Consider the following 13,823-nt stretch of genomic DNA (forward strand, 5'->3'; position numbering starts at 1 on the left):
CCCCCCCCGATGCCCGTTTAAGGAACCTCCAACCCCCCTTTTTTTACCCTCTTTGGAATCTAATCCTCCCTAAAATTAGCCCCCGGGGCCGGTTCCCGGGCGGTGCCGGGGATCAATTTTCCCAAAACCTGCCAAAATCTCCCCAAGGACAAAGGCCCCAAAAGCGTTTTTTACAGAAAATCAACCCGGGGATTTGGTAAATCCTTTTGATTTGATTGATTTTGGGGAAAAAAAAGGGGGATTTGAGGAGGTTTCGGTTCCTGGGGCTCGGCCAAGGGGAGAGAAACGGGATCCGGGGGGGGGAGGGGAAAGAGGAACAAAATGGGTTTATGGGATAAAATATGAAAATGTAATAATATAGCGATATAAATAATGATTAATAGGCTAGCATTCTTTTTCTCCTTTTTCTTCCTTTTATTTTTCTTCTTTTTCTTTTTCTTTTTCTTTTTCTTTTTCTTTTTCTTTTTCTTTTTCTTTTTCTTTTTCTTTTTCTTTTTCTTTTTCTTTTCCTTTTTCTTTTCCTTTTTTTTCTTTTTCTTCCTTCCTTTTCCTTTTCCTTTTCCTTTTCCTTTTCCTTTTCCTTTTCCTTTTCCTTTTCCTCCTTTTTGCTCCTTTTACTTCTTATTTTCTTTATATTTTAATATTTTTTTAAAAAATTTATTTTCCTTTTTCTCTTTTTTCTTTTTTTGTTTTCCCTTAGACCGGAAAAAATCTCAAAAAAAAAAAAAAAGGGGGGGAAAAAAACCTCTTTGGGGATTTTTTTCCTTATTGCATTCGCTCACATGGGCAAAAATATTCCAGGCATTGGGTTTTTTCCCCAGAAATACAGTTTTTAAGGGCTGACTTTCCCTAAATTTGATTATTTTAATGCTCTTCCCTCTCGTCCCACCAGGTCGAGGACCCTCTTGGAGGCGGCTCCGTTCGGGGGAATCCGTCGGGAATGGAGCCGGGTACGGGAAAATCCACTGCTTTTTATTATCATCATGATTATTATTATTTATGTTTATCATTATTATTTCTATTTATTTTTATTAATATTTTTTTCCCTTTATTTTTTCTTTGGCAGGGAAAAGGAACGCGGATCTCGGTGAGTGAATTTTTTTTGGCCTTTTTGCCTCAAAATAAACCTCATTAATTCCCATTTCCCGGGGCCTTTCTTGCCTTATTTAAAAACATCCATTTTCCACCCCACGAACTCCTAAAAAGTGCCATTTTGGGGAAAATTATGGCCAAAAAAGGGGTAAAACCCCCACATTTTTTAAGACAAATTCTCAAGTTCAAAGCCCAAAAAGGACTCATTTTGGGGCTAAATTTTCATCTCTTTATTTTGAATTTATTTTTTAATTTAGAAATTTAAAAAATCAATTTTTTTAAAAAAAAAACTTGTTCACCTCTTTTTTTTTTAGAAGAATGGGACGCAAAAATCCGTAAGTGGTGATTTTTTTCCCCTCCTTCCCCCCCCCCGATGGTAAAAATTTGGGGCTAAAACCTGGAATTTTATCTAAAGGGAAGTTGACGGAAGAATTCGGTGAGTTTTTTTACGCCCCCGATTCTGCGGCTCCGGCACCAGCAACGTGTCAAAAATATATATAAATATAAATTTTCATTTATTTTTATTTAATTTAGAGGAAAGTGACACAGACCTGGGTAAGTGAGAATTTTGGGGTGATTTGGGGGTTTTTTGGGTGCTGTGGGGGATGGGAAAGGTCCTTTGGGAGGGGGCGGGGGGTGGAGGGACAGACCCCCCCCAGTTTAATTTTTAGTTTAATATCATTTTTAATTTAATTTGTTTATTTTTCAATTCAATTTAATTTTTATTTCAATGTTTAGTTTGTTTTAGTTTAAGTTTTAATTTAAGTTTTAGTTTAATTCACTTTATAGTTTAACTTTTAATTTACTTTTAAGTTTAATTTTTTGTGTATTTTTCCTTTTAAATATTATTTTTTCATTTTAATTTTTAATTTCACTTATTCTTTTCATTTTAAATTTTAATTTTTAGAGGAATGTGACACCGAGAACGGTAAGTCTCCTTCCGATTTCTAAAATATATACCATTAAAAAAAAATTAAATTAAATGTTTTACTCTGTATTTGGCATTTTTTCCTGGAATCATATTCCTTCGGCACCGGCACATTTGGGCAGATACATATAAATATTTATATATTAAAAAACATATATTTATAGATACAGAGCATGAATATTTTTTTCCCATTTCGGCCTCAAAAAGTGAAAATAAAACTAATTGGAAATAAATACAGAAATTGAATAACTCCAGACAGAGCTGAGATTATTTTGTATTTAATTAAATATTTTGTATCTTAATCACTATTTTCTCTCTTTAATAAAGTACAAAATGAATGTAATTATGAGAAATAATTTAAATTTAAAATCTTTTTCTCTTTTTTTATGGGGGAAAAATGCAGAAATAGGTAAGTTTTGCTTTTTTTTTTTTAAATCTTTGATAAATTAATTTTGATAAAGGGAAATTTCACATTTATTAAACCCAACCCTTCTCATTTCTAATTTATTTAAACGCCCAAATATCTCAACATTGAGGCCAAGAATTCAATCGTTCTGGGTTTATTTCTCTATTTTCAGGTGAACTCGCAGCAGAAATTGGTAAGTTTTGATTTTCCTCCCATCAAATTTCAGTTTTTATAACGTTTTTTTACAACGTTTTTGCTGATTTTCCCAGAGTTTATCACCCTTTTATTGTCTTTTTTAAAAAAAAAAATTTAGAACTGTATTTAAAACTAAAATGAAAAATAATGGAAATTAAAGTTAAAAAATTAAAATTAAAAATTAAATTAAAATTGAGATATAACTGCAGAAACCAGGGCATTTGTGGGTTATTTTTAGCCCTAAGGCAAATAATAAAGAGAATAAATTGAAATTTGGAGTCAAAGCCCCACAAGAAAGGACAGAGTTTTGGGGCTGTTGAGCCTTAATCCCTCTCAAAATATTGAAATTCCTTTTTCCAATTCCATTTTGTCCCATTTTTCACTGTAAAAGTCACAAATGGGGACATTTTGTCCAGTTTTAGATGCAAAATATCCTGATTTTTTTGAGCAAGTAAAGGGAAATCGGGTCCAGTTTGTCTCCGGAGGTTCTTGATAAAAAATAAAAATTTAATTTTCTCTATTTTTTTTTAATGTTTAGATAATCTGACGGCAGAGCTGGGTGAGTCATTTCCTTCCTTCCCCCATAATTTCAAATTATAATTTCAATAAAATGAAAATTTGGAGGCGGGGGAGGATGAGGGTGATTTTTTTTGTTTTGTTTTAATTATTTCCTTTTAAAATTGATTTTTGTTTGATTTCTTTTCTTTTTTGTCTCTTTTAGAGGAACGGGAGAGAAAAATCAGTACGTTTTGGTTTTGGAGCCGGTTTGTAAATTCTTTGAGGAATATTTGGGAGGTTTTGGGGTCAGGCCAAGCGGCGAAATTTCGGTTTTTTGGCCACGTGGGGCCTCTTTATCTAAAATATAAAGAAATTTACCTAAAGTTTGCCATAAATTGGCAATACATTTGAAATAAATTTGCCTTAAATGTCATTGATCCTTTCCCTCTTAACGACGGGCTCGTTGGTCTCGTTAACGCCGACGCCCGACCCCGGATCGCGGCAGCGGAGAAATAAAAATCAATTTCAAATTAATCTTCGTTGATTTCTTTTGTTTTCAGGCAAACTCACAGCAGAGTTGGGTAAGAAAATTTTTTCTGTCCTTAAAATTAAAATTTTCCTTCATTATATGAAAGTGCTAAGTATGAAAAAAGATAAAAATGTGATGTTTTGTGGTCTTTTAAGAATGGGTGGCTTTTGGGGGGATTTCTTGCTCAACAAACCAGATTTTTCAATTTTTAAAATTTCCTCCACAAACCTGATTTTTAATTATTTCTCTGTCTTTATTTTTTTCTCTGTATTTATTGGGGTTTTTTAGGCGACTGCGACGCAAAACTCAGTAAGTGTTTCCTCATTGGATGCTCTAACTACTCTAACTATTTAAAAATTAATTTTATTATTTATTCCTAATAACATTTGGTAATAATTTCTGCTTTCCCCCCCCCCCTTTTCTTTTATTTCCAGAGGAACGTGATAGAAAAATCAGTAAGTTTTGTGGGTTTGGGATAAAAAAAGTTTTATTTTGGGGGAGGAGGAGCCCCTCCTTTCAAAGTGACAAATAAAAATACATATTTTAAATTATTTTTTTTTCTCCCGTGTTTCAACCCAAATAAACACAAATATTCATTTTTTTCTCTTTGCAGCCAAACTCGCGGCGGAAATCCGTACGTTGTTTCTTCTTCCTTTTTGAAACAAAAATTATGATTTTAGGCTTAAACCCCCCAAATTTAAAAATTTTGGAGTTGCTTTTTGTCACTTTCCTCGACCTAATCCCGATATTTTTAATTTTTCCCTGAAATTTTTATCTCAAAGGTAGACTCACTGCGCTGCTTGGTAAGTCTGATTTTTCTCCAGGATTATTTTAAATTATGTTTTTTGCATGATTTTATGCACTTTCTATTGAATTTTAACAACAAAAAAAAAACACGATTAAAATTTTTTAATTCAAATTAATTCAAGAAAAATGCGAGAAATTGGTTTTGCAGCAAAAATCCTTGAGCTCGTGGCTCGGGGAGCTCTTGTTCTGGGGGAAGAGGGAGGGGACGTGGGCAAAAAATAACCCCAAACCCCCCCAAATTCTGGATTTTATTCTTTTTCTTTCTTTTACTTCGTTCAGGGGATCGAGACTCGCGGCTCCGTAAGTGGCGTTTCCCTCCTGACGCGTAAAATTGGGCTGGAAGGTGGAGAATTTGACATTTTACAACCCCTCATATCACTCCGAAGTGGATTTATTGCCCAAATCAGTGGGTTTTCTCCTTAATTTTTATTTCAATGTTTAGTTTGTTTTAGTTTAAGTTTTAATTTAAGTTTTAGTTTAATTCACTTTATAGTTTAACTTTTAATTTACTTTTAAGTTTAATTTTTTGTGTATTTTTCCTTTTAAATATTATTTTTTCATTTTAATTTTTAATTTCACTTATTCTTTTCATTTTAAATTTTAATTTTTAGAGGAATGTGACACCGAGAACGGTAAGTCTCCTTCCGATTTCTAAAATATATACCATTAAAAAAAAATTAAATTAAATGTTTTACTCTGTATTTGGCATTTTTTCCTGGAATCATATTCCTTCGGCACCGGCACATTTGGGCAGATACATATAAATATTTATATATTAAAAAACATATATTTATAGATACAGAGCATGAATATTTTTTTCCCATTTCGGCCTCAAAAAGTGAAAATAAAACTAATTGGAAATAAATACAGAAATTGAATAACTCCAGACAGAGCTGAGATTATTTTGTATTTAATTAAATATTTTGTATCTTAATCACTATTTTCTCTCTTTAATAAAGTACAAAATGAATGTAATTATGAGAAATAATTTAAATTTAAAATCTTTTTCTCTTTTTTTATGGGGGAAAAATGCAGAAATAGGTAAGTTTTGCTTTTTTTTTTTTAAATCTTTGATAAATTAATTTTGATAAAGGGAAATTTCACATTTATTAAACCCAACCCTTCTCATTTCTAATTTATTTAAACGCCCAAATATCTCAACATTGAGGCCAAGAATTCAATCGTTCTGGGTTTATTTCTCTATTTTCAGGTGAACTCGCAGCAGAAATTGGTAAGTTTTGATTTTCCTCCCATCAAATTTCAGTTTTTATAACGTTTTTTTACAACGTTTTTGCTGATTTTCCCAGAGTTTATCACCCTTTTATTGTCTTTTTTAAAAAAAAAAATTTAGAACTGTATTTAAAACTAAAATGAAAAATAATGGAAATTAAAGTTAAAAAATTAAAATTAAAAATTAAATTAAAATTGAGATATAACTGCAGAAACCAGGGCATTTGTGGGTTATTTTTAGCCCTAAGGCAAATAATAAAGAGAATAAATTGAAATTTGGAGTCAAAGCCCCACAAGAAAGGACAGAGTTTTGGGGCTGTTGAGCCTTAATCCCTCTCAAAATATTGAAATTCCTTTTTCCAATTCCATTTTGTCCCATTTTTCACTGTAAAAGTCACAAATGGGGACATTTTGTCCAGTTTTAGATGCAAAATATCCTGATTTTTTTGAGCAAGTAAAGGGAAATCGGGTCCAGTTTGTCTCCGGAGGTTCTTGATAAAAAATAAAAATTTAATTTTCTCTATTTTTTTTTAATGTTTAGATAATCTGACGGCAGAGCTGGGTGAGTCATTTCCTTCCTTCCCCCATAATTTCAAATTATAATTTCAATTAAATGAAAATTTGGAGGCGGGGGAGGATGAGGGTGATTTTTTTTGTTTTGTTTTAATTATTTCCTTTTAAAATTGATTTTTGTTTGATTTCTTTTCTTTTTTGTCTCTTTTAGAGGAACGGGAGAGAAAAATCAGTACGTTTTGGTTTTGGAGCCGGTTTGTAAATTCTTTGAGGAATATTTGGGAGGTTTTGGGGTCAGGCCAAGCGGCGAAATTTCGGTTTTTTGGCCACGTGGGGCCTCTTTATCTAAAATATAAAGAAATTTACCTAAAGTTTGCCATAAATTGGCAATACATTTGAAATAAATTTGCCTTAAATGTCATTGATCCTTTCCCTCTTAACGACGGGCTCGTTGGTCTCGTTAACGCCGACGCCCGACCCCGGATCGCGGCAGCGGAGAAATAAAAATCAATTTCAAATTAATCTTCGTTGATTTCTTTTGTTTTCAGGCAAACTCACAGCAGAGTTGGGTAAGAAAATTTTTTCTGTCCTTAAAATTAAAATTTTCCTTCATTATATGAAAGTGCTAAGTATGAAAAAAGATAAAAATGTGATGTTTTGTGGTCTTTTAAGAATGGGTGGCTTTTGGGGGGATTTCTTGCTCAACAAACCAGATTTTTCAATTTTTAAAATTTCCTCCACAAACCTGATTTTTAATTATTTCTCTGTCTTTATTTTTTTCTCTGTATTTATTGGGGTTTTTTAGGCGACTGCGACGCAAAACTCAGTAAGTGTTTCCTCATTGGATGCTCTAACTACTCTAACTATTTAAAAATTAATTTTATTATTTATTCCTAATAACATTTGGTAATAATTTCTGCTTTCCCCCCCCCCCTTTTCTTTTATTTCCAGAGGAACGTGATAGAAAAATCAGTAAGTTTTGTGGGTTTGGGATAAAAAAAGTTTTATTTTGGGGGAGGAGGAGCCCCTCCTTTCAAAGTGACAAATAAAAATACATATTTTAAATTATTTTTTTTTCTCCCGTGTTTCAACCCAAATAAACACAAATATTCATTTTTTTCTCTTTGCAGCCAAACTCGCGGCGGAAATCCGTACGTTGTTTCTTCTTCCTTTTTGAAACAAAAATTATGATTTTAGGCTTAAACCCCCCAAATTTAAAAATTTTGGAGTTGCTTTTTGTCACTTTCCTCGACCTAATCCCGATATTTTTAATTTTTCCCTGAAATTTTTATCTCAAAGGTAGACTCACTGCGCTGCTTGGTAAGTCTGATTTTTCTCCAGGATTATTTTAAATTATGTTTTTTGCATGATTTTATGCACTTTCTATTGAATTTTAACAACAAAAAAAAAACACGATTAAAATTTTTTAATTCAAATTAATTCAAGAAAAATGCGAGAAATTGGTTTTGCAGCAAAAATCCTTGAGCTCGTGGCTCGGGGAGCTCTTGTTCTGGGGGAAGAGGGAGGGGACGTGGGCAAAAAATAACCCCAAACCCCCCCAAATTCTGGATTTTATTCTTTTTCTTTCTTTTACTTCGTTCAGGGGATCGAGACTCGCGGCTCCGTAAGTGGCGTTTCCCTCCTGACGCGTAAAATTGGGCTGGAAGGTGGAGAATTTGACATTTTACAACCCCTCATATCACTCCGAAGTGGATTTATTGCCCAAATCAGTGGGTTTTCTCCCTAGAATAGAGCAGAATATTTTGCCATTATTAAAAAAAGAAATTGCATTTTGCCATTATATTAAAAAAAAAATCCTTTTTCCCGTTACATACAAATATTTTCCCCTTTTTTAGGAAAACTGACTGCAGAACTCAGTAAGTCTTTTTCTTTTTTCCAGTATTTTGGGGGAGAAAAGGGGAACCCAAGAGAGACTGAAAACTGATTTTTTTTCTTTAATTTTTAAATTTTTCTGCTATTTTTTTAGCAAAATGCGACGCCACAATCAGTAAGTGCCGTTTCCTCCTCGTCCACCAGGTTTTAACGAGGTTTCAGCATCAAAATTCTAATTTATATTCTCAAATTAATTTTCTTTTCTGGTTTAAGGAATATTTACGGTGGAGCTTGGTGAGTTCATTTCCTTCCTTTGGCATTTTTTAATTAAATTAGAAACGGTGAGAAATAACACAAATTTCTTTTCTTTACTTCTTTTTAGGGGAGCAGCACACAAAAATCGGTAGGTTTTATGAATTTCTCAGGAGGAAATTGGAGAAATCCCATTGGAAATGGGAGAAAACTGCATTTTTACAGGAAAAAATGTTTAAAATCGCATTAAAATTAATTTTTTTTTTTTTTCAGGTGAACTCACTGCAGACGTGGGTAAGTCGTTTTCCCATTAATTTTGAAATCCAAAATCACAATAAACGCCCCAATAATCACTTCTTTCCCCTCATTTTTAGGCGTTTGCACCAAAAAACTCCGTAAGTTCATTTTTTTTCTATTTCAAAATTGTGAGAATTTTGTCATTGAGAGAAGAGGAACGTCCTAAACTTTTGTGGGTTTTCTGGTTTTTTTCCTTCTCTTTTCAGAGCGATGCGAGGCAGAACTCGGTAAGAAATTTCTTTCTTTTGCTCAAAATTGAAAATTTCAAAATTTTCCAAACTGAGGTTTTTAAGGGGGGGAATTTCTACTTTGATCAAGTTTTGCAATAATTATGAAAAAAAAAGAGATAAATATAATATATATTTTATGTATATAATACGTCTATATATTTTTTAATTATTTATATTATATAGATAAAAAATAAAATTTTGAGCATTTCCAAGCAAAATTAGAGGTAAAAAAACACCCGAATTTTGATTTCTCTTAATTTCTTGATTTTTATTTTTCATTCTCAGAGGAGCGGGAGGTGACGATCCGTAAGTACCCCCCCCCCGAGTGACGTCACAGCTATTTTTAGGGATGATGTCACCGGGAACACGAGGCCGGGACTATGTATAATTTAAATTTTGATATTGAATTTCTTTAAATTTTTATATTGAATTTCTTGTAAATTTTGACATTAAAGTTTCTTATAAAAATCATTTATTCCATTTTGTTTTTTCTCTTTTAGGGGAAAACGAAGCGGAGCTCAGTGAGTGGCATTTTCTGTCCTGGGGGAGGCTCTGGGGGGTCTTTAACCAAATCGGTTTAAAATTCAAAATATAGGGTAAAAAAAGGGGGGGGGGTTTAAGCAGAAATTCCTATCCAAAACCATCCAAAGGAATGGAAAAAACAAAAAGTTTTTAAATTTTTTTTTTAATATATATATTTTTATTTGTAGAATTCAGATTTTATATTTTTAGAATTTTGGTTTCATTTTTATTTTTAGAATTTTGGGGTTTGTTTAATTCTAAGTTGTAAAATCTGAAATCATGGTGTTAAAAACTGCGTTTTTCTTTCCTTTGAGGGCGCCTGAGGGAGCTTCTGGGTAAGTCCTTTCCCTCCCCCTAAATTCAGCCTTTTTTACCCCAAAATTTCACAACGTCATTTATCAAAAGAGAATTTGGCCAAAAACTGGCTTTGGGGGAGGCGTTTTTCCAAATTCAGCAAAAAAATGGCAATAATTTGGAATAATTTCAATTTTTTTTCTCTTTGCAGAGGAGAAGGATTCGGAAATTCGTAAGTTCTGGAGCAAAAATACAAAAAATTTGGACAAAATACAACAGAAATTAAAGGAAATTGTCCTGGAAATCTGATTTTCTTCCCTAAATGTTCAGTCCTGTTCAATGATTTCATTAAATTAATGTAACAATTTTCAGTTTTCAGATATTTTCTCTGAAATTTTAGCATTAAATGAAATATTTGCTGTTGTCTGCTTGAACTCAGTGTCATAAATTGGGGGAAAATGGGGTTTTGTTCATTTCTACTCCTTTTTTTGTTTCTCTCTAGGCAAGAAGGACGCTGTGATTCGTAAGTGTCATTTTCTGAGAAACCAGATGCTTGAGGGGTCACGAGTTTTTTAGTTTAATATTTTTATTCTCATTTCTATTCTAAATTTCTAAATTTCTAAAAAGAAATAATCTGCATTTCACCTTTTTCCTCTTTTTTTTTAGAAGAATTGAAGGAGCGGGAAAGTGGTGAGTGATTTTTTTTTTCCTTTGTTTTTAACAAATTTCAGAAAATTGTACTTCAAATTTTAGAGATAATTTTATTTCTAATAATGTTTCATTAATAATTATTTATGTGTGTATAAATACGTAAAATTCTAATTAAAAATATATATTAAAAAATAAATGCATACATAATTCCATTTCAAAATTCCAAACTAAAAATCTAATTTAATGCTGGGATTGAAACCCAAAATTTAGGAATTTTGATTATTTTTAAAGCCTCTATTTTTTTAGCCCCAAAAGAGCTCGATTCTGGGGCTGAATTAATTGACATTAATTAATTGTCATTTATTAGTGACGCCAAATTAATTCTTCTCATTCCTTTCACAGATGAATCTTCGGAGGAACTGGGTAAATCTTCAGGTTTTTTCCTAATTTTGAATTTGACCCAAAAGAGAAATGTTTTATGCTTAGATTACTAGAAATAAGATTTAATTCTCTTCCAGATTTGAGTTGATAAAATAATAAATATGACTTTTAATTTTAGGAATTCAAAAGGTTAAGAATTCTGGGGTTTTCCCCCTTTCTTTGGAAGAATTTTGGGGTTTTTTCAATTTATTTTTATTCCTTTTCTTTTCTTTGTAAAAATTCTAATTTTTTTTCTCTCTTTTTAATCTTTTCTTCTTTTTTTCCTGATTCCCAGAGGAGACTGACCCAGAGGAGGGTGAGCATCATTTTCCCCTCTGAAAAGGCAGAAAAACCTTTTGATTTGAAGGAATCCTCCTAAATTTCAATTTTTCCTCTTTTAAGACGAACTCAGTGAAGAACTCGGTAAGTCCTTTCAAGTCCAAAATTTCAATTTTTTTTTCCTGTAGAATTCGAGTTATTTCTGGTCTTTTTATCATGAGAAATGAATGACTCAAACATCAGCAAAATTTAATACTGAAAATGTAAAGTTGAAAATTTTAATATTTTTCTTTTAAAATTTGAAATTCTTTTAAAAAGAAACTGAATTTTAGATCCGAGTTCCACATTTCTCCACAATTCAACTGCAAAAGTGGAGGAATTTGGGTGTTTTAATAGAGAAGAAGAAAAACAATAGTAGAGAAGGAGAAAAATATCTAGGAAATAAAGAAATTCTAACAAAAATCTGTGTTTTTCTCTCTCTTAAGATGAAATCACTGAAGATCTGGGTATGAAATTTATTTTTTTTTTTCTTTTTAACCTTTAAAAAAAGCTTTTTTGAAAGTTTTCAGTGTTGGGGTAAAAAGTCCTGTTTCTGGTAAAAAAATCAACAGATACTTTCAAAATCCTTGAAATTTGGGGTTTCTTCCTTGTTTTTAGGGGAGCAGGATAAAAAAATGGGTGAGTTTTCCCATTTCTTGGGGCCCGGATTTTGGGGATGGATTTTTTTCACCCCTCCCCCCCCCAAACACTTCAGCACAAAAATCCTAATTATTTCATTTCTTTTTTTTTTTTCCTTTAAGAGGAAATCACTGAGGAGCTCGGTAAGTCTTTTATTTTTTCCATTCTTTTATTTTCCACGCTGAATTTTAATTTTTCCCCCTTTCATTTTAATTTTTTCTTCTCTTAAATTTGTTTTTTTCCCTTACTTTTTACCCTTTTTTCCCCACCCATTTCCTTTCTTAAATTGCTTTGAATCTTATCTTTTTTTTAATCTCGATTTAGACCAAAAAAAATCATGGCTCTAGTAAAAATAGTAATAATGATGAAAATTATCAAGATTTCGGTGGGGAAATTGTCAAATTTTAATTTATAGTTGATGCAAAACCCTTAAAAATCAAGGGAGACATTGTTAAAATTTTAATTTTTCCTTTTTTTCTCCTTTTTTTCAGCAAAACGGAGCACACAGATCGGTAAGCGCCGTTTTTTCTGCCCGTAATAGGATGGGGGGGGGGGGGGGGGGGTAAAAATGAAAATAATTTTCCTTTCACTTTTTCCAGATGAACTCACGGCAGAGTTGGGTAAGTCCAATTTTAAAAAAAAATAATTCAAATTCTTGCAAATATTTCGTAGTTGCAAAAATTTTTCAGTAGGAACAAGTCACCACCTTCAATTTCCACCCAAGAAATTAATTAGGGGATGAAATAATCTCCATAAAGTTCAAATTGCAACTAAAATTCTCAACACAGAACGGAAAAATCTCCCATTTTATAATCAAGTTAAAAAAAAAAACAGAGAAAATTAAGAATAACATCATTTTTTTTCCTTTTTTTATTTTTCCTTATTTAGGAGAACGTGATGCCAAAATCGGTGCGTGCCCCCCCCTCCCCCCATCAGGACTGTTATTTGAATTCTGAGAAGATTTAAAATCCAAATTTCAAATTTTTTTCTCTTTCCAGAGGAACTTTCTGCAGAAATCGGTGAGTGATTTTTTTTTTTTTTTTGTCCACCGACCACAAAACACAGTTTCTGGTCTGTATTTTGAGGTTATTTTTTATAGAAATGGGGGGAAAAACCCCTCAAATTATCACAATTTTTGATTCTTCTTGATTTTTTTAATTTAGAAAAACGCGATCAAAAAATTGGTGAGTAGCAAAAATTTTAATTTATTCCCCCCTTAATTTTATTTTTTTCTACCCTTAAGTATTTTTTCCACCATTAATTTTATCTTTTTCTACTCTGAATTTTTTTTCCACATTAATTATTTTTTCTACTCTGAATTTTTTCCTTTCCACCTTCAATTTTTGTGACGAAAATGCTCTTTTTTTTTCAGGTGACCTCACAACGGAATTGGGTGAGTTTCCTGGAAAAGGAAAAAATACCCAAATCTGGGCTTTTTCTTCTCAGTTTTAAAGTCACAAAATTGTAACAAATTAAAGTCTCAAAATTGTAACAAAAAAAAGGGAAAAAAATAACCATTTTGATAATTTGTCTTTTCAGAGGAATATAAAGCCAAAATGCGTGAGTTTCCCTTTTAAAAACGGGGAGTGTTTTTTTTTTTTTTTTTTGTCCACCGACCACAAAACACAGTTTCTGGTCTGTATTTTGAGGTTATTTTTTATAGAAATGGGGGGAAAAACCCCTCAAATTATCACAATTTTTGATTCTTCTTGATTTTTTTAATTTAGAAAAACGCGATCAAAAAATTGGTGAGTAGCAAAAATTTTAATTTATTCCCCCCTTAATTTTATTTTTTTCTACCCTTAAGTATTTTTTCCACCATTAATTTTATCTTTTTCTACTCTGAATTTTTTTTCCACATTAATTTCCACATAATTTTTCTACTCTGAATTTTTTCCTTTCCACCTTCAATTTTTGTGACGAAAATGCTCTTTTTTTTTCAGGTGACCTCACAACGGAATTGGGTGAGTTTCCTGGAAAAGGAAAAAATACCCAAATCTGGGCTTTTTCTTCTCAGTTTTAAAGTCACAAAATTGTAACAAATTAAAGTCTCAAAATTGTAACAAAAAAAAGGGAAAAAAATAACCATTTTGATAATTTGTCTTTTCAGAGGAATATAAAGCCAAAATGCGTGAGTTTCCCTTTTCCTCCTTTTCTGGCCCCAAAAAA

The 13,823-nt window shown here is 31.8% G+C and overlaps 1 protein-coding gene and 1 long non-coding RNA gene across 2 annotated transcripts in view; both read left to right on the plus strand.

Moving 5' to 3' along the window:
• The first annotated feature begins 21 nt into the window (after nt 1-21).
• The window catches only part of LOC106899353 (E3 ubiquitin-protein ligase TRIM39-like), a 15,008-nt gene continuing 1,206 nt past the window's right edge, over nt 22-13,823 (plus strand). Inside the window, exons 1-43 of the mRNA XM_014961140.1 lie at nt 22-196; nt 893-950; nt 1,067-1,087; nt 1,407-1,427; nt 1,508-1,528; nt 1,627-1,647; nt 2,000-2,020; nt 2,424-2,429; nt 2,599-2,619; nt 3,160-3,180; nt 3,343-3,363; nt 3,680-3,700; nt 3,937-3,957; nt 4,083-4,103; nt 4,262-4,282; nt 4,431-4,451; nt 4,735-4,755; nt 8,055-8,075; nt 8,186-8,206; nt 8,305-8,325; nt 8,414-8,434; nt 8,557-8,577; nt 8,658-8,678; nt 8,787-8,807; nt 9,096-9,116; nt 9,311-9,331; nt 9,647-9,667; nt 9,838-9,858; nt 10,129-10,149; nt 10,293-10,316; nt 10,680-10,700; nt 10,993-11,013; nt 11,100-11,120; nt 11,462-11,482; nt 11,634-11,654; nt 11,777-11,797; nt 12,146-12,166; nt 12,254-12,274; nt 12,543-12,563; nt 12,653-12,673; nt 12,818-12,838; nt 13,027-13,047; nt 13,194-13,214. Coding sequence (XP_014816626.1) covers nt 941-950; nt 1,067-1,087; nt 1,407-1,427; nt 1,508-1,528; nt 1,627-1,647; nt 2,000-2,020; nt 2,424-2,429; nt 2,599-2,619; nt 3,160-3,180; nt 3,343-3,363; nt 3,680-3,700; nt 3,937-3,957; nt 4,083-4,103; nt 4,262-4,282; nt 4,431-4,451; nt 4,735-4,755; nt 8,055-8,075; nt 8,186-8,206; nt 8,305-8,325; nt 8,414-8,434; nt 8,557-8,577; nt 8,658-8,678; nt 8,787-8,807; nt 9,096-9,116; nt 9,311-9,331; nt 9,647-9,667; nt 9,838-9,858; nt 10,129-10,149; nt 10,293-10,316; nt 10,680-10,700; nt 10,993-11,013; nt 11,100-11,120; nt 11,462-11,482; nt 11,634-11,654; nt 11,777-11,797; nt 12,146-12,166; nt 12,254-12,274; nt 12,543-12,563; nt 12,653-12,673; nt 12,818-12,838; nt 13,027-13,047; nt 13,194-13,214 — 859 coding nt within the window. The 5' untranslated portion in view covers nt 22-196; nt 893-940. The remainder of the gene's footprint in view (nt 197-892; nt 951-1,066; nt 1,088-1,406; nt 1,428-1,507; nt 1,529-1,626; nt 1,648-1,999; nt 2,021-2,423; nt 2,430-2,598; nt 2,620-3,159; nt 3,181-3,342; nt 3,364-3,679; nt 3,701-3,936; nt 3,958-4,082; nt 4,104-4,261; nt 4,283-4,430; nt 4,452-4,734; nt 4,756-8,054; nt 8,076-8,185; nt 8,207-8,304; nt 8,326-8,413; nt 8,435-8,556; nt 8,578-8,657; nt 8,679-8,786; nt 8,808-9,095; nt 9,117-9,310; nt 9,332-9,646; nt 9,668-9,837; nt 9,859-10,128; nt 10,150-10,292; nt 10,317-10,679; nt 10,701-10,992; nt 11,014-11,099; nt 11,121-11,461; nt 11,483-11,633; nt 11,655-11,776; nt 11,798-12,145; nt 12,167-12,253; nt 12,275-12,542; nt 12,564-12,652; nt 12,674-12,817; nt 12,839-13,026; nt 13,048-13,193; nt 13,215-13,823) is intronic.
• LOC106899354 lies at nt 5,066-7,344 on the plus strand. Its single transcript, XR_001414041.1, has 9 exons — nt 5,066-5,087; nt 5,491-5,496; nt 5,666-5,686; nt 6,227-6,247; nt 6,410-6,452; nt 6,747-6,767; nt 7,004-7,024; nt 7,150-7,170; nt 7,329-7,344. It is a non-coding gene; the product is annotated as an uncharacterized LOC106899354 (long non-coding RNA).

Source organism: Calidris pugnax, unplaced genomic scaffold (genome assembly GCF_001431845.1).
Source record: "Calidris pugnax isolate Ruff unplaced genomic scaffold, ASM143184v1 scaffold660, whole genome shotgun sequence".
NCBI lineage: Eukaryota > Metazoa > Chordata > Aves > Charadriiformes > Scolopacidae > Calidris > Calidris pugnax.